This window comes from Euprymna scolopes, chromosome 13 (genome assembly GCF_053919585.1).
Source record: "Euprymna scolopes isolate OS-2025 chromosome 13, ASM5391958v1, whole genome shotgun sequence".
Classification (NCBI taxonomy): domain Eukaryota; kingdom Metazoa; phylum Mollusca; class Cephalopoda; order Sepiida; family Sepiolidae; genus Euprymna; species Euprymna scolopes.
The window spans coordinates 145,421,835-145,441,904 of NC_136494.1; the positions used below are offsets into that span (position 1 = coordinate 145,421,835).

The window sequence follows — 20,070 nt, forward strand, 5'->3', positions numbered from 1 at the left end:
AAATTATAAAACTACACGGGGTGAATTAAATGAATGAATAACCCGTGATATATATTTCAGACCTGGGAGAAAATAATAATAATAATAATAATAATAATAATAATAATAATAATAATAATAATAATAATAATAATAATAATAACAATAATAATAATAATAATAATAATAATAATAATAATAATAACAATAATAATAATAATAATAACAATAATAATAATAATAATAATAATAATAATAATAATAATAGTAATAACAATAATAATTATAATAATAATAATAATAATAATAATAATAATAATAATAAAAATAATAATAACAATAATAATAATAATAATAATAATAATAATAACAATAATAATAATAATAATAATAATAATAATAATAACAATAATAATAATAATAATAATAATAACAATAATAATAATAATAATAATAATAATAATAATAATAATAATAATAATAATAATAGTAATAACAATAATAATAATAACAATAATAATAATAATAATAATAATAATAATAATAAAAATAATAATAACAATAATAATAATAATAATAATAATAATAATAATAATAATAATAATAATAATAAAAATAATAATAATAATAATAATAATAATAATAATAATAATAATAGTAATAATAATAATAATAATAATAATAATAATAAAACGTTAACATAACTTATTGAACTTTGAACCCTTAACAGAAAAATTTCTGGCCGAAGACCGATTAAAAAGATTTTCCGAAATCTCAATACCCTTTATGTTAAACCTCAAATCTGTAGACTGAAAATTGACAGAGTAGTTTGGTAGGGAAATGTACGCACATAGAAAAACGCACACAGACAGGCAATTTCATTTATATATATATACTAGCAGTTCTGCCCGGCTTTGCTCGGGCCCTATGTACTGTTCATAACTTTACGTGCATATGCATATTTTTTTTTTTTACAAGATAATCACCACTTATCAAGGCCCGGATGCCACTCGGAGATAAGGGTTATTGCGTGTGCAGTACGTTAGTATTGGAGATTTGATAAAGTGTCTTACTTAAGGGAGCGGTTCATCAGGAATTTGTTTACATTGGACTTGAAGACATCCAGGTTGTAGTCAGGTGGGAAACAGGCAACCGGAACAGAGTTCCGCAGGCGTGCACTTCTAAGAAAGAAGCTTTGTTCATGGAATCTACGTTTTGATTTTGGCACAGATAAGAGGTGGGGAAAATCTTTGGCAGTGGTTTCAGCTAGGCGAGTGTTTCTCGTGAAAGATTGGCGAGCGGGGACCAGAGATTGGAGCTCAGACGAGCACCTGCCATGGTAGTAACGATAAAACAAAGACAGGCTCGCAACGTCTCTTCTGTGGGAGAGAGGTTGCAGGGAAGAGAAAATGGCATCACCCACTAAGCTACAAAGTCTATTTTGTACTCTCTCAAGGCAGGATAGGCTGTTTTTAGCAGCTCCTGCCCAGATGTGGCAGCAGTACTCCATCCTTGAACGTACTTGGCTTTTATACAGATAGAGAATTGCATCAGGGGTGAGATATCTTCTGGAACGGTAGAAGAATCCTACCATTTTTCCAGCAACCTTGGCAACTGATTTGATGTACGTATTCCATTTCAGGTCAAGAGTAAAGGTCAAACACAGAAGCTTATCAAAACATGGAGCCTCCCCTAGACGAAAGCCACCCATTTCAATTGATACCAGATGGTGATCAGAGCGTTGATGATTTAAAGATAGGAGCTTGGTTTTAGATGCATTGAAGGTAACCAGCCACATCTTCCCCATTGTACCATGCGCTCAAGATCAGAGGAGAGAGAATCTGAGAGAACTTTGTCATTTACAGCCTTTGATGTGTTGCCATAGATGGTCGTGTCATCAGTATAGATGTCAACGAATGATTTAAGTATGTGTTTTGGGAGATTATTGATGTAGATTAGGAAGATAGTTGGGCCTAGGATGGACCACTGAGGGACACCAGCATTAATATTGAGGGCCTCTGATTTCTGCCCATCAACCACCACTCTTATGAGCCTATCGGAGAGAAATAATTTAATTATTGAGAAAACATTTCCAGTTATACCGTAGCTGGAAATCTTGTGTAGTAGGCCCTTATGCCATACCTTATCGAAGGCCTTTGATATGTCAAGAGCAATTGCCCTAGATAGGAAGCCTTTGTCAAGCGATTCACTTTTTTTTTTTTTACACAGTGATCACCACTTATCAAGGCTCGTTAGTGTGGAGATTTGATGAAGTGTTTAATTAAGCGGGCGGTTCATTAGGAATTTGTTAACATTGGACTTGAAGACATCCAAGTGGTAGTCCGGAGGGAAGCAGGCAGACGCAACAGAGTTCCACAGGCGTGCGCTTCTAAGAAAGAAGCTTTGTTTATGGAATCCGCGTTTTGATTTAGGCACAGATATAGAGTGGGGGAAATTTTTCACAGTGGATTCAGCTAGACTGGTGTTTTTCATGAAAGATTGGCGAGGGGGGACCAAAGATTGGAGTTCAGACGAGCACCTGCCATGAAAATAACGATAAAACAAGGATAGGCTCGCAACGTCTAATCTGTGGGAGAGAGGTTGCAGGGTAGAGAAAAGGGCATCCCCTACTAAGCCACGAAGTCTATTTTGTACTCTGTCAAGGCATGATAGGCTGTTTTTGGATGCTCCTGCCCAGATGTGGCAGCAGTACTCCATCCTTGGACGTACTTGGCTTTTATACAGATAGAGAATTGCATCAGGGGTGAGATATCTTCTCGAGCAGTAGAAGGATCCCACCATTTTTCCAGCGATCTTGGAACTGCCTTGATGTACGTATTCCATTTCAGGTCAGGTGTAAAGGTCAAGCCCAGAAGCTTATCAAAACATGGAGATTTCCTAGACGAGAAACACCCATATCAATTGATGCCAGATGGGGATCAGAGCGTTGATGATGTAAAGATAGGAGCTTGGTTTTAGCTGCATTAAAAGTAACCAGCCACCTCCTCCCCCCACTGTACCACGCTCTCAAGATCAGAGGAGAGAGAATCAGAGAGAACCTTGTAATTTACGGTCTTTGATGTGTTGCCATAGATGGTCGTGTCATCAGCATAGATGTCAACGAATGATTTAAGTATGTGTTTTGTGAGATCATTGATGTATATCAGGAAGATAGTTGGGCCTAGGATGGACCCCTGAGGGACTCCAGCATAATTATTGATGGCCTCTGATTTCTGCCCATCAACTATTACTCTTATGAGCCTATCAGAGAGAAATGATTTAATGATCAAGAAAACATTTCCAGTTATACCGTAGCTGGAAATCTTGTGAAGTAGGCCCTTATTCCATACCTTATCGAAGGCCTTTGATATGTTAAGAGCAATTGCCCTAGAGAGGAAGACTTTGTCAAGAGATTCGCTAATCCTATGAGATATAACAGTTAGCACATCTGCTGTAGATCTGGCAGATCGGAAACCATATTGCATATCACTAAGAAGGTTATTTCTGCTGAGGTGGTTGACTACTTCTCTATTTAACATGGATTCCAGCAGCTTACTCATGACACACAGAAGACTTATTGGTCTGTACTGAGAAGGAGATGACTTATCACCTGAATTCTTAAATACAGGGCATACTGATGAGGTTTTCCAGGGTGTTGGGAAGCACTTCTCTTTAAGGCAACTCTTAAAGAGTTTTGTAAGTATGGGGGCAAGTTCTAGTTGAAGCTTTTTCAGCATATATTAAAAAGTGTGAATATGTACGGTAATGCCTTTCTATATAATAGGCTTCCTTAACTACTATAGAGAAAAGTTAGTAGATACCGCAGATGTCAAATTTTTTTACATTTGATCCCAATTTTGACCTCTTAGCCATTATTGTTTTGGGCTCAAATAAAATTACAAAGTTAGATCCATGTCCAAGTAATCTATATCTAAATTTAAAGTGTTTAGATCCAAAATTGGCGGAGGAGTTTGGTAGAGTTTTCAAAGGTCAAATTGTGACCGAAAACCGATTAAAAAGATGTTCCCAAATCTCAATACCCCTTAGGTAAAATTTCGAGTGTATAGACCTAAAATTGACAGAGTTATTTGGAAGGGAAATGTACACAGACACACACACACACACACATACACACACACACATACACACACACAGAGACATTTTTACTTGTATATATATACTAGTATGGGTGCCCGGCGTTGCCCGGGTTTTTGAAGGTGTGTGTTGAGCAAAAAAAAAATAAAAAGTGGTAGTAAGAAGGCAGGCTCGACCCGTATCGCGAAGGAGGAAAAGAACGTGAAAAATCGTGACGTCTTTGCTGTTACGATCACCGCCAAACCGGAAGTGACGTAGGTTTTAATTAAGGCTAGACAATCGAAAAGTGGGGAAAACTTTCGAAAATATCGGCGAAAAAAGCAACTCCTCCCTGTAGAAAAGTGCCAAGTTGAGGGTGAAGAAATTAATGTTTTTAGCCAATTTTTCGGTATTTTACGTCTGAAAGGTCGAGCTTCAAAACGATACTGATCTTGTGAAAATCCATCGCCTCTGACAAAAGTTTTAGGCAGACATGCAAACATACATACGTAGATTTATATATTTGTAGCTCACATGTTCGACCCAAACCGATTAAAAAGCCTGCCTTATCTCTGAATACCCTTTATGTAAAATTTCAAATGTTTAGACCAGAAATTGCCTTTAGTAATTTGATAGAGACCGCAGGGGTCATTTTTTTTAAAACTTTGACCTCTATTTTATTCCCTTAACATTGTTTCGGGCTCAAACCAAGTTATTAAATTCGATCCATGTCCGAGGAACCTATATCTAAAATTTCAAATGTTTTGTCGGAGGAGTTTGGTAGAGTTCTCAAAGGTGAAATCGTTGAACTTTGACCCCCTAACAGCCAAATTTCTGGCCGAAAACAGATTACAAAGATTTTGCTCAATATCACTACCCTGTATATCAAATTTCGTATCTGTAGACTGAAAGTTGACGGAGTTATTTTGTAGGGAAATGTACACAGACAGACAGACAGACAGACAGACAGACAGACACTTTCACTTTTATATATATACTAGCAGTTCAGCCCGGCTTTGCTTGGGCCCTATGTACTGTTCATAAAGTTATGTGCATATGCATATATTAAAAAGTGTGAATATGTAAAGTTATGCCTTTCTGTATAATAGTCTTCCTTAACTACCATAGAGATAGACAGACATTTTCACTATATATATATATATATATATATATATATATATATATATATATATATATATAGGAACAAGTAGTTAATAAAACATGTTAAAAAACACTTTGAAAAAGAGTTAAAAACATATTTAATTTTAAAAAGGAAGCACAAAATAAGTGGATAGTCCTTAATCCGCGGAGTTTCAAAGAAACACTTTCCCTCTCATCAGAGGGTAGGAATTAGCAAAATCCGAGATCGGATTTTGCTTGCAAAAGTATTAAATGAAACTAAAAGTAAGTTATAGATCTTACTTGATAACAAAAAGTGAAGCAGAGGGAATAGTGTGAATAAAAAAAAAGTGATTTCACGTGAATGGACAATCTGGTGATGGATAAAATATCCAATGACGGTAAAATCCAAAGATGCAGAATCCAAGAAAGTTAGTTAAATTTCCATTAGCACAAGTAAAATCCAAGGGAATCGCGTAATTGTAAGATGATCCAAAGTAATCCAAAAGGCAGAAATCCGTGGAATAATTCACAAATAGGTACAAGGAAAAGGGAAAGAATTCCAATATATTATTAAAAGAAAGATAAAATGTGCGTAAAAAAATTATACATCTCGACTGTCGAGGCAAGCCTGAATTAAGGAAAATGCGTGAAGAAGAAGAAGAAGAAGAAGAAAGAAAAGGGATGTAAAAAGTTGAATGGTGATTGGAATAAATTTAAAATAGAAAAACCAATGTCAAAATGATCCAGACAAGACGACGGTAAAGGCGCCAAAATTTTAAGCCAAACAGAGGTCAACTGCAATATACACATTATTATTTAAGAATTAAATTATCAGCAGGAGTTTTCGAAGGAAACCAAATGAAATAAGAAGAAATACAAAATAAATACATACACATGTAAATATAAACATACATACATACATACATACATACATACATACATATATATGAATAGATACAATTACACATTGTGAACTAATCTTAAAATTGGATTATGTATTTTAATCAAAATTTAAATACTTAATTTAAATATTTAATATACGTTTTTTTCACACGTGCGATAAATAGAAAAATACTTGGGTTTTTGCGTTCCCGTAAATTCCCTTATACCCTCCCCCTTTTGGCAACGTGTTACAAAGGTGAACGATATTTGCTTTTATCATTAAGTTTCCTTTCATACCCCTACATATATTTATTACTTAATTCCCCAGCTTTTATCGCATATGCAACAACATATATATATATATATATATATATATATATATATATATATATATATATATGCAACAACACATATATATATATACATATACATATATATATATACATATATATATATATATATATATATATATATATATATATATATATATACAACAAACATCCCCCATACACACCCATACATAGATATAAGTAAATAGATGAATAAATAAATGAATAAATAAATTAGAGGGGAGAGAAAGGCCGGCATCTGCAAAGTTCCGGATAAAACAAGTAAATATGTAAGTAAATAAATAGGTAAGTAAATGCTTATAGCAAAGTATAAGTAAACATACATGCAAAATATAAATGTTAATGTAGATTGATATATTTGATAGATAGGAATATTTAAACGCTAAAACGGATATATATATATATATATATATATATATATGAGAGAGAGAGAGAGAGAGAGAGAGAGAGAGAGAGAGAGAGAGAGAGAGATTGGATGCATAAAGTAATGAGTTAAAAAATATTAAAAAAAAAAAGACTCATGCGCCACCACCGAGAATCGAAACCAAAGTGTTTAGCTCATGATTTATTTTGCCTCTGCCGTCAATAACTGGGCTATGAAAACATATTTGCTGCAAAGCTAAAAATTAAAACATGAACCAATACCTACTTCGTTATGCATTCGTAATGCACGTGTTCGACCTTCAACAGGCAAATTTCATTTTATTTAATTTTCACACTTTTGCACCGATTTTTCCGGGCTAAACCCCAAATATAAGGTTTTGCATCGATCAAATACCTTATATATGAAGTTTCATGTCTGTAGACCAAAAACTCAAGGAGGGGTTTGGTAGGCAAAATTTGTTAAACAAAAGTATATACGTATACATAAATATATATGGAAACAATTTTGTGTTTACTATAAACTTTTTACGCAAATATTATGCAAGTATAAATCATGTAGAATATCTGCATGAATATAATTACACGTAATAGTTATCTAAAGATGAGTATCCCATTAGAAAACCGAAACAACTAATAGGGAATTAATTAAAATGAATGTTAAAAAAAATATGCAAATTAGCTAGATATTTTGCTAGTAAATGCAATTCTGCAACCCATATATAAGAAAATTGTATTTTCTTTTTAAATAAATAGAACAGAGGGATGAATTTTTCTATTGTTCTTGGACTTTGCGCCGGGATCAAAGTGTAGTATCTGTTCCGACAGACACTGCAAGCTATGACTAGCTATGACTAGCAAAGACCAGATGTGGGGGCAACCCCACATGCCTGACCTTTAACCAGCTCCCATTTCCCACCTCTCGGGAGCTGGTCCCTTTTTCCCTTCCCCCTCCCTTCACTCCTCACATTAAAAATCGGCCTTGTGCCTAATTTGCTCGGTGGGGGAGCAAATAAATACCATCTGTTCTGCAGATGCTGCACTTAAGGTAATTTGTCCCAGTCAATGGAGGGGAAACCCTCTATACTGGGACAATTACTATTTTTGGACCACACCAGAGTGCCCCTTTTCCCTTTTTTTCGGGGAGCTGGTTTAACCCCACTTTAAAAACGACCCTGTGTCACATTTTGCTTTGGTGGGAAAGTAAATAAATACTAATAGAAGAGAGTGTTTCTAATATGAATATCAATACATACAAAAGAAAAACGAATATATATATATATATATATATATATATATATATATATATATAGTATCTTTCAAATTTAAACCTAACAAGATAACAAATATCTAAATATACTAGACAGAGGAATTAAAGAAATCAGAAAAATAAATGATAAAAGTAAAATTGAATAAATTACAATATTTATTGATCCATCACAATGCAAACAATAAATCAAAATGAATTATAATTATCCTTGTTTTAATTTGATGGTTTTCATTTCCTATTTCACACACACACACACACACACACACACACGCACACACACACACACATACATATATAAGGCACGTGTGTGTATGTGTGTGTGAATTTACGGTTAGCCGCTACCGATATTAATTTGACTTTGTAGGTATATATATATATATATATATATATATATATATATATATATATATATATATATATATATATATATATTACAGTTTTTTGGACTGCTTAGTTTCATATGTTTCCACTACTAGAATCGAATTAACGATCAGATAGTTTCTTCAGACTTAGCAGACTGAAGACATATAATAAGGAAGTATATATATATATATATATATATATATATATATATATATATATATATGCATATGTACACACACACACACACACACACACACACACACACATATATATATATATATATATATATATATATATATATATATTATATATATATATAATGGTTGTATCGATTGGTTTCCTAGATGTAAATCCAATAAAACTCACGTGATTATTAAAGTTCTCAATGTAGAACAGAGCTAGTACAGGGTGACCAAAAGAAAAAAAAAACAAAAAACAAAAAAAAAAAACAAACAACGGGGCCCAAATCTAGTTAGTGTTTTGTTCGAATGAAATAAAACTTTGGCCATAACTAGTTTATTATATTCAAAACATCACATCACAACACTAGGATCTTTGGCCTTTTTTCCTCCGTTCTACAGCATATGTTCTAGATGGACCCTCCATTTAGCTTTTTTTTGGGGGGGGGAGGGTCACCCTGTATATAGTCTGTTTATTATATAAATATTATTAGTTACATATGTGCATATATGTGTCAGTAGATTCCTAATTCAGACCAAAAAAGAATCGATATTTGAAAGGGGGTCAAAATTACATTATATTTATAAGATATTTTAGCGTGGTTTATGTGCTTGAAGAAAGTGGGGTGTGTATTTTGTAAATGTGAGCAATAGGGGATTTTGAAGGGAGGTGTGGTGAAGGAAAGGAGTTAGGCTGAGGGAGAAAGGTAGGGGGAATACGATTTCGTGTGGTTAAGCTCTCCACTCCGACAGCTTAACCACATGAAATCGTCGTTCCCCCTCTTCACTCACCCCTGCTCCTGTTTTTAAGATCGTATTTTTTCGATTTTCGATACTTATCGGATGAATGTTTGTACAAAACATATCTAAGAACACTATCAGACATGTAAAATACGTTTGTATGAAATTTGCAAAAGATGGGCTCAGCCGTTATAGAACCTATAAGAATCTTATCCTCTATTATACACTAAGTGGCTTTTATATAATGGTAAATAGATAAATGTATACATATATACATACATAGATAGATATAGAGATATTTAACTTTATTCAATGGAATATTACGTTACTGAGGTTTTATCTTTGTTGCTTATTTAAAGAGAGTATTCTATTTGATCTAATTTGAAAGTACATATGTAATATATATATATATATATATATATATATATATATATATATATATATATATATATATATTAGTTTTCTATTATTTAATCTCTCTTCAGATATTTGAAGACAGTGAAAGCAATCCACGATCAAATTGATAATAAAATCGATGAGTATGTCAGCCATCCGATGAACGCTTTTCACTTAATCAAACGACTTCGTCTTCGCTGGTCAGTTCTGGTTGAAAAAACGCTCGACGAAGACATCCCTTATAAAGGTAAGTAAGTACAATTGTCCTAATAACACACACACATACACACATATCGCCTTTATTCCCACACACATACATACATACATACATACATACATACATACATACATACATACACACAAATCTATCTATCTATCTATCTATCTATCTATCTATCTGTGACCCAATCAGTCACAATGGCAAGAGATCATGCCAGAGGAGAGGCCAGTGATTAATTGGAACTATGGCTGAAAATTGCCCCAAAAGAACGCCAGCGAAAGAGGAATTAGAGCCTTTTTATTTTAATGACAGGTCCGAGAAAACAGCAGATAATCCTGCCAGTAAGAAAAAGAGATGGCGTGATCGCCGATGTGAAATACATTTTTCTTTGTGACGGAAAATTTATGAAACAATATTGCTCTAAAAGTGATTATTTGGAGATATCTAGCGGATTGTTTAGGCGAGAGCTTTGATCCGGTGGGTCAAAGACGGGCTCCCTGGTGCATGAGAAAATTGTCAATTAGAACCCTTGTTCTGTGGAAAGTTACCTGATTGCATATATGGGAGAAGTAGCTGATTATCTAATCAGAACGAATCAAGGTATAACGGATGAGATGATTGTTTGTATGGAAGAACCATGTCTGCTCCGACCCACACTATCCTTGTATACATAAGTCGCTACAGAGCAAGGAACATCAGTCTGCAGTAAGTCTAGAGTGAGTTTTGAACTCAGATCTTCGGGACTGTTGACCCCATCGCCCCATACCCCATCGCCCCATACCCCAGCACGTTCGAGAAAGCATTTGTCCTTTGATCGATTGAAAGCAAGAAATCGATTGTTTTCAACAATCGATTTCTTGCTTTCAATACCAAACAATACCAAGGCTCCGTTCATGGACTATTCTAACTGCTAGAAAATATGAGTTGTAATTCGACATTTTATTCTTTTATTTTAATTCTCCTATAAAATCTGTACATAATTATTTTTAATTTTTTTATCTTGTAAATAATTAATTTCATGCCAAAACTACAACCAAAGTCGGTGTCGATTATTATTATTGTTATTACTTACAAGTAAACTTAAGAAAAAAAAAAAAAAAACAAGTTGAATGATCTTTTTTTGCAGCGGAAGAAAGAAGATAGAAGAGATCATCAACTGCTGCAGGTAACTTCATATCAACTCTGTTTTCGTGAAAGCGGCTGAAACTGCATCACAGGACTTTGGTGGATGTTCGAACTCAACCATATAGGACTGTACTTGTAGCTGTGTCGACATATATATATATATATATATATATATATATATATATATATATATATATATATATATTGTGCATCCAAAACCCTCGACTTCTATCGCAACGTGACTAAACAGCTGGAGATACGCTTGCAGAATAGGATGGATGCCAATGACCATTACTTCAAAAGCTTAATATAACCTACACTTACTGTGAAGGTTTGGTTTTTGTTACTTTGTATGTTTGAAACAGTTTATATTACATTCATGTTTGGTGTTATTCATTTGTAATTTTATTGTCTTCTTTCGTATGAAATAGTTTTGTCGCCATTAACAATTATTAATTGAGATACAGGGTGCTTTCAATAAGTTTGCAAACTATTTTTGTACAGGCATTTAAAATTATCGTAGACTTTTGAAAATTCAGTATGTTGTTGCAATACATATTATGAGATCACTTACCAATTTTTATGATTTCAGGTTCAAATGAACATCTACAGCAGGAAGTAAAATATACTTTACTAAAGCCCGGTTGTCACAGCTGGTGAATTTAAAAAATGCAATCTGGACGTGAGCCCACTTAAGAAGAACGATATGCAATAAACTTCTGTTTTCAATTTGGAAAAAATGCCAAAGAAACGTATGGAATACTTCGAACTGCTTTTGCATGAATCGAGCATCAGTTTTATCTTGGCATAAAGATTCAAGGAAGGCAGCGAGTCTGAAGGGATGATGAGAGACGTGGGAGGAGTAAGAAAGTAAGAACACCGAAGTTGATTGGTCAAATAAAGAATTTCATGGATAAAGACTGTCATGTGTCTATAGAGACAATAAGTGCATAGTTTGATGTCAGTGTGGGAACTGTACAAACAATTATTCATTGAAGATGCGAAAGACTTGTATAAAGTTGTCCCAACAGTGCTTTAAAGACCCAAGAAGGCCAGACGGAGCAAATCCACCCAGAAACTTATGATGATTACCTTTTTTTTTGACAGCACGGACATGATCTACATGCATTGGATTTCCATTGGACAGACAGTCAACGAGGAATATTATGTTGACGTTTGAAGGGAGTTCAGGAAGAAATTCCGCCAGAAAAGGCCAACACTCCTCTTCAAATCGGTTCAGTTGCATTTCCACCATTAAAATGCACCAGTCCACAACTCCATCCTTGTCAAGACTATTTGACCAAGATGGGCATCAAGAGAGTTCCTCACCCTCCCTAGAGTCGATACCTTGCTTCCTGTGACTTTTGTGTATTCCCTAAGCTAAAAAAACTAGAATTTCAGGTGTGTACTATCAATTAAGGTACCCATGCACAAAAAGCCTGGAAACTTATTCAAGGCATCTCGTAGTTTAATACAAACGACAAATTACAAAAAGAAAACAAAAAACACATTCTTAAAATATTATGTTCATTGTCAAGGGATGTAATTTAAATGAACACAATATATCTTAGCTAGTTAGAAAGAAAGATATACTGATGCACAGAGGAATAAGAAGAGTTCATAGAGAAAGGGGGGGGGGGTAAATGCCATTTCTCAATCCCACTGCTCATTCTTTTACGGCATATCAATCCAGTTTTTGTTGTTTATTACTCAGAAACATTTGTAAACAATTCAATATAAACGATTTATCGAACACTCGCTTCTATTTCACAGAAAGGAAGGGTCATTTTCCAAAGTTATTACAGTATAAGTTAATGTCTATTCATCAGTGGTCAATGGTTGATCTCCGAGCAAAACCAAAACTGATATCATCCCGGCTGTACTATTAAAAATGTTCCGCTGAAGTTGCACAATTCTCTCCAAACTCGTCACCAAATGCCTTAACGAATCATTGGTTTTCTGACTGCTGAAAAACTGCTTCTGTGGTACTAGTTTACAAGAATTCTTGTGAAAGAACTGACCCATTAAATTATCGCCCCATTAGCCTCCTCCCTCTTTTCGCCAAAGTATTTGAGTTCTTAATTAATCAATCGCTAGTCCATCACCTTACTGCTGCTAAACTACTGCCCGACAATCAATATGGATTTAGGCAAAAAGATATCTTAACTGTAATCTCTGAACGTATATACCATTCACTGGACAAAGCAGCGGAGGGTAGAGCGGTAGCCCTTGATATATCTAAGTCTTTTGACAGGGTATAGTTTTTTTTTTTTTTTTTTACACAGTGATCACCACTTATCAAGGCCCAGAAGCCACTCAGGGATAAGGGTTATTGTAAGTACATCACGTTAGTGAGGAGATTTTATGAAGTGTTTAATTAGGGGGGCGGTTCATTAGGAATTTGTTAACATTAGACTTGAAGACATCCAAGTTGTAGTCCGGAGGGAAGCAGGCAGACGGAACAGAGTTCCACAGGCGTGCAGTTCTAAGAAAGAAGCTTTGCTCATGAAATCCGCGTTTTGATTTAGGCACAGATATAGAGTGGGGGAAATTTTTCACAGTGGATTCAGCTAGACGGGTGTTTTTCGTGAAAGATTGGCGAGGGGGGACCAGAGATTGGAGTTCAGACGAGCACCTGCCATGAAAATAACGATAAAACAAGGATAGGCTCGCAACGTCTCTTCTGTGGGAGAGGGGTTGCAGGGTAGAGAAAAGGGCATCCCCCACTAAACCACGAAGTCTATTTTGTACTCTGTCAAGGCATGATAGGCTGTTTTTGGCAGCTCCTGCCCAGATATGGCAACAGTATTCCATCCTTGGCCGTACTTGGCTTTTATATAGATAGAGAATTGCATCAGTAGTGAGATATCTTCTGGAGCGGTAGAAGGATCCCACCATCTTTCCTGCGACCTTGGCCACAGACTTGATGTACGTGTTCCATTTCAGATCAGGAGTAAAGGTCAAACCCAGAAGCTTGTCAAAACACGGGGCCTCACCCAGACGAGAGCCATCCATCACAATTGATGCCAGCTGGGGATCAGAGCGTTGATGATGTAAAGATAGGAGTTTGGTTTTGGATGCATTAAAGGTAACTAGCCACATCTTCCCCCACTGAACCACGCGCTCGAGATCAGAGGAGAGAGAATCCGAGAGAACTTCGTCATTTACAGCCTTTGATGTGTTGCCGTAGATGGTCGTGTCATCAGCATAGATGTCAACGAATGATTTAAGTATGTGTTTAGGGAGGTCATTGATGTAGTACGATGGTCTTCTCATTAATATCAGATTCTATGTTATTACTGGACAAATACTTAACATAATTAAATCCTTCTTAAATAAGAGAAGAATCTAGTGATAAACAACTGTAATACAATCTTCTGTAGGAATAGTGTAACTTGGTATTTTGGAACGACACGCCCAACTCCCCAGAAATAGAGAAAAGTTAACATCCTTGAATAAAAGAAATATACACGGTTGACGGAGCTAAGGTCGCATTTAAGGCGTTATTAATTCTTCCTATAGAAGTAATTATCTGATTTGGAACTTCATCTTGAACGCTTGTATAAAAAGCGTGAACAATTCATATTTTTATAAAAAATATACATAATTTATTGTTACATTTTAGCTTCTCAAACACATAATTAATAACTCGAAATGCAATGCAATATCATATTTTTGCATGAGTACATAGAACAGACAGAAATCTTTTAAATATGGAGAGCTGCATCTCTTCTACAAAGTCGCTTCAAATTGTGCCACACAACACCTTTATATTATTGTAATAAACGAACAAAATTTGTATTAACAAGAACAGCACATTCCTACTACTGAATCATACGAAACTACAACACAATATCAATTCAACAATAAACTACAACACAATATAAATTCAACAATAAACAACACGATATCAATTCAACAATAAACAACACGATATCAATTCAACAATAAACAACACGATATCAATTCAACAATAAACAACACAATATCAATTCAACAATAAAGAACACAACATCAATGCAACAATAAACTACAACACAATATCAATTCAACAATAAACAACACGATATCAATTCAACAATAAACAGCACAATATCAATTCAACAATAAACAACACGATATCAATTCAACAATAAACAACACGATATCAATTCAACAATAAACAACAACAAAATATCAGTAAAAGTCCACATAATAAAATTGTTTCAATCGGCAATGAAACAAATTACATTTTAAAAATATCAGAATATCAAAATATCGATTGTCAAAAATATAGTCAACTCAAGAAACTACAAAATATAAAATTTCAATTATGGCAACTAGACTTAACTAAACGTCATATTTCCTCAACAAACGAATGTATAATTCAAATTAAAAAAAAATCTCTCATTGATACTGATGAATTACAAAAGATAATTTATTCAAAATTTGTATGTTTATTAATTTGCTATTGCCATAGGTATTCCCCCGTACACAAGGACGGATACCTTTACTAGTTTGTATGTGTACATAGATAACATATTCATGTTTATTTTTTTTTTCGCACAGCTTTACGTTTCAAGTTGGAACATTTGAAAACAAGTTTGCCATCCGACGCCGACTATGAACATTTCACCATTGGTCTGATCCGGATGCAGTACCTTAAGAAAATTGACCTTCGCGAATTGGTAAACGGAATGATCAACGGAAAATCGTCTCTGCAGAAACCCAACGTGGCCGATCTTTTCCTCATTTCACGCATAGCATACGATCACGAAGACTTCTTCACGGCCATCATGTGGCTGAAAGAAGCAACCAGATTAGGCCAGGACGAAGATCTCGCACTGATGGAAACTTTACTCGACAAACCAATCAACTTGACGAGTACAATGAGTTTGCATGCATCTGCGCTCTACGAAGTAAGTGGAAGATTATTTGCGGTTTTAGTTTTAGTTTTTGAAACGATTAATCAAACACAAGTTGCTATGATAAGGATCGTATGAAATTGATGGTTCGTTTGCTCCAATTGTATTTTTATTTTATATTTTCATACTAACGCGCCACTGCTTATCAAAATCCAAAAAACACTGTTAATGAGTTTTTCATGTGGATAATGAAACGACAGTTTGACAGGATTGAAGACGATGGACTGATCGACAAAATTTTTAACATTGAATTTGAAAACGATCATGTTGTAGTAAGATGGAAAGTAGTCTTGTGATATTGTGTTTCATATAATATATATATATATATAGTTTTTATATATTATATTTATTTATCGTTATTTTCATAGCAAGTGCTTGTCTGAGCTCCAATCCATAATTCCTCTCTCGCCAAACTTTCACGAAAAACACTCGTCTAGCTAAAATCACTATAAGTAATTTTCCCCACTCTTTATCTGTGCCTAAACCTAAATCTAGATTCGATAAAACAAAGCTTCTTTCTTATAACTGCCTGTGCAACTCTCTCCCGTTTCCATGCTTTCCTACTGACTACAATATGGTCGTCTTCAAATCCAACGTAAATAAGTTCTTGATGAACCATCCCCTTAAGTAATCCAATTTATCAAATTTCCACTATTAACGATTACTACAATATTTTTCCATTGGCTACCGTAAATTCATTGACCCTTATCATTGAGTGGCTTCCGGGCCTTGATAAGTAGTGATTCCTTAGTAAAAAAAAAGAAGAAAGAAACCATTTGAGATAAGTGTATTTATTTATTTGCGAACTGTTATCCTCATCTTCATATTTGTTGTTTCACCACGTTTTGGCCAACTTATCATCTGTCCTTCTTTAGGTAATTAACCGGGACGGGATAGGAATTCTGAGTCTCGTAACTGCATCCCCAGTAATTACTACCTTGCTTCGGGGCCCATAGTGTAGTAGATAGAGGGGTTGAACTTCTACAGTCACAGAGGAGAATTGTCTGAAGATAGCAATTTCAATCCTACCCAAAGCAGAACAGCGGATTTGTTGTACAAAACGTGGCGAAACGACAACAACTATGGAAGGCAGTAATTACTGGGGATACAGTTACAAGACTCAGACTTCCTATCCTGTCACGGTTAATCACCCGAAAAAGGCCAGAGGATGAGTTGGTCGAAACGTGGTAAAACAACAACCGCTATGAAAACGAGGATAACAGTCTGCAAATAAATAAATAAATAAATAAAGCTGCGAAGTTTTTGAAAATAAATTTTGTTCGTAAAAATTCTGTTTAATTTTAGACACAGAAAGAAAAAGAAAAAAATTACAGTGGTTGTTATAACACGAAGAACGCGATTATGGAGTTCTCAAGAGTCACATCCTGGTCAAACGACACCAGATATGACACGACGACGCCGCACAGTGGGGAAGTACGCCGGTATATGAGTTCGTGTAAGGCCTTTCCGATCACGGAACGCCCCAAAGCAAAAATTCAACAGTTATTCTGGTCACTCAGAACAACTCTCATACTACGACAGTTTGGCCTGATCGGCTACATGACCGGTGTTGGCAAGGGTTTTTGCTTATTCTGTTCAATAAAAAATGTCTGCCAATTCAGGAAGACAGATGCGGTTCACACCATGTTGTGATTATTGTTGTTGATCCGCAAGCCACAGCCCCCTCTTTGGCGCCGATGTAGGCATTCCTCTCCCGATCGATGATTCCTGAAAAATAACTCGTTGACCGTCTGGTCTGGTAGCAATGCAACCTCCTTCTCAGAAGCAATAAATAAAAATTTCAGTCGTTAATTTTCTTTTTTATAACAAATTATATTAACAGAAACATATAACTACAAAGTTCTAAACAAATACCACTGTACAAAGACAAAAGGATAGATATTTGAAATTAATCAATTCAGAGTCCATATTTTAACAGGGGTCGTCTTGCCTGCGTCCGAAAGCGCTTTTACCTGGGTAACGGTTATCTATAATTCCGGATTCAATTTTCATATATTATACGTCGACACAATTACGTGAATCTGGTAGTTTTTTTTCTGGCTCGATTATGCTTAACTGACCTCCCTTCTCATTTCTCTTATCTCATCTCTCATTTCTCTAAAACCCGCTCTTACATGAGCTTATATATCGGTAGCTGGGTGGGGGAGTGAAGCTTCCCCGGATCTTAACCGGTCAATAAGGCGTCGCCATGACTCATTTGACTCTCTTCTGATTAGCTCCGTACATAATCGCATATCGAAGTAAATTTCGATCAAATTTGTTCCCACATCGGCTGTCCTTGGAGATTAACCCTAAGGTCAAATACTGTTTCCCAAGTTTAACCAAAATAAACTTTAATAAAATTCTCCCTAAATCAATTTTTTCTTTCGCAAAACAATATTATTAATCATCATCATCATCATCATCATCATCATCATCATCATCATCATCATCATCATTCCTAAATCCTAAATCCTAAATCCTAAATCCTAAATCCTAAATCCGCCAACTGAGGCCATTTTTCTTTGTTTTGGGTGCCCTCATCCCCTAAACAAATGGAATCAGCAAGGCAATCGGGAATTGCCTAGGATTTTTCACATAATAAAAGCTCTCACTTAGCTCTGTTTTAAACATGATTAATGTAAAATTCTAATACCATAAGTGGTTGGATCACACTAGCTAGATGAATTTTGCTGTAAAGATTTTGTGGGGAATCAGGGATTAGAGTTCAGTCAAACACTTAGTATGAAAATAACGAGAGAGTAGAGGAATCTTAGCAACATTTCTTCTGTGAGGAAGCGGCTGTAGGAAAGAAAAGGGGAGCATCTCTCATTAGATTTTGAAGTTGATTTTGTACATTGTCAAACCAAGAAAAAGAATGTTTTGAGTGGCACCTCCCCGGATGTGACAACGGTACCCTATTTTAGGATATACACGACTCATATACTAGTTGATTAAAGATAGATATTATAGCATTTGAAGTAGTCATAGCAAGCTTTAAAGTCCTAACCACCCTTCTATTGTAACTAGTGATGGAACGATTCTGAAATTTTTTTTTCCATATTTTTTATACAATTACTGATTATGCTTTAAATTCCCGATTCCGATATAATATCTGATTCCGATTGTTTCTAAATATTTAATTAGAGGTTTGTTGCTTGTTTTTAAATTGTAAAATTACAGTAAAACCCTTGCATAATACCACATACCATATATTTTAGTATAGTAGTAGTATAGTATAATACCAAATACCATATATTTTTGTAAATGTAAAAAGTACACTTGAGGAGAAGTACCTGAGTAGATATTTCTAAATATTTTTCTCAAATATTTCCTTGTAATTGACTGAAAACTGTGAGATAGCTAAAAATTTATTTCTCTTTTAAAACAAAGCCTATTTGCATTAATTCGTTGTTAGTTAAGAAAAAGTTATTTGAATTTTTTCATAAACAATTGAAAAGAGTCGATGATTGGTATGCAAAATAAGAAGACGGTGTATGAGCAATTAACAATCTCTTCCTCATGTTAAGAATAAGTTTCTAAATAACAATATCACTATTTAGAAAGAAACTCATTCTTAACGAGAAAAGGGTGGGCTGTGCTTTGCTAACTATTCTGTTTAAAAAATGTTCATATTTATCCTAATTATAATGAATTGGTAGGTTATTGCTGTTGTCAATATAACAGATATGAAGATTGATTTGTTTGACTATAAAAAAGGAAAAATACAGAAAATAATAATAATAATAATAATAATAATAATAATAATAATAATAATAATAATAATAATAATAATAATATGAGATTGACGAAAACACTTGGACATGGATACGAAAAGGATACGTAAGTCGAGAAACTGAATTCCTAATAACTGCAGCACAATATAATTCGATAAGAACCAACCACATTAAAGCAAAGATTGACAAAACACAAGAAAACAGCAAACGCAGACTCTGTGGACAAAGAGACGAAACGATAAACAATATAGTAAGTGAATGTAGCAAACTAGCCCAAAAGGAGTACAAGAACAAGCACGAACAAGTGGACAGGACAGTACGCTGAGAATTATGCAAACAACTACATC

At 34.6% G+C, this 20,070-nt stretch overlaps 1 protein-coding gene across 1 annotated transcript in view; it reads left to right on the forward strand.

Annotated features, from left to right (window-relative positions):
* LOC145292219 (prolyl 4-hydroxylase subunit alpha-1-like) overlaps window positions 1-20,070 on the forward strand; it is a 94,999-nt gene that overhangs the window by 11,545 nt on the left and 63,384 nt on the right. Inside the window, exons 2-3 of the mRNA XM_080138540.1 lie at window positions 9,827-9,984; window positions 15,631-15,980. Coding sequence (XP_079994666.1) covers window positions 9,827-9,984; window positions 15,631-15,980 — 508 coding nt within the window. The remainder of the gene's footprint in view (window positions 1-9,826; window positions 9,985-15,630; window positions 15,981-20,070) is intronic.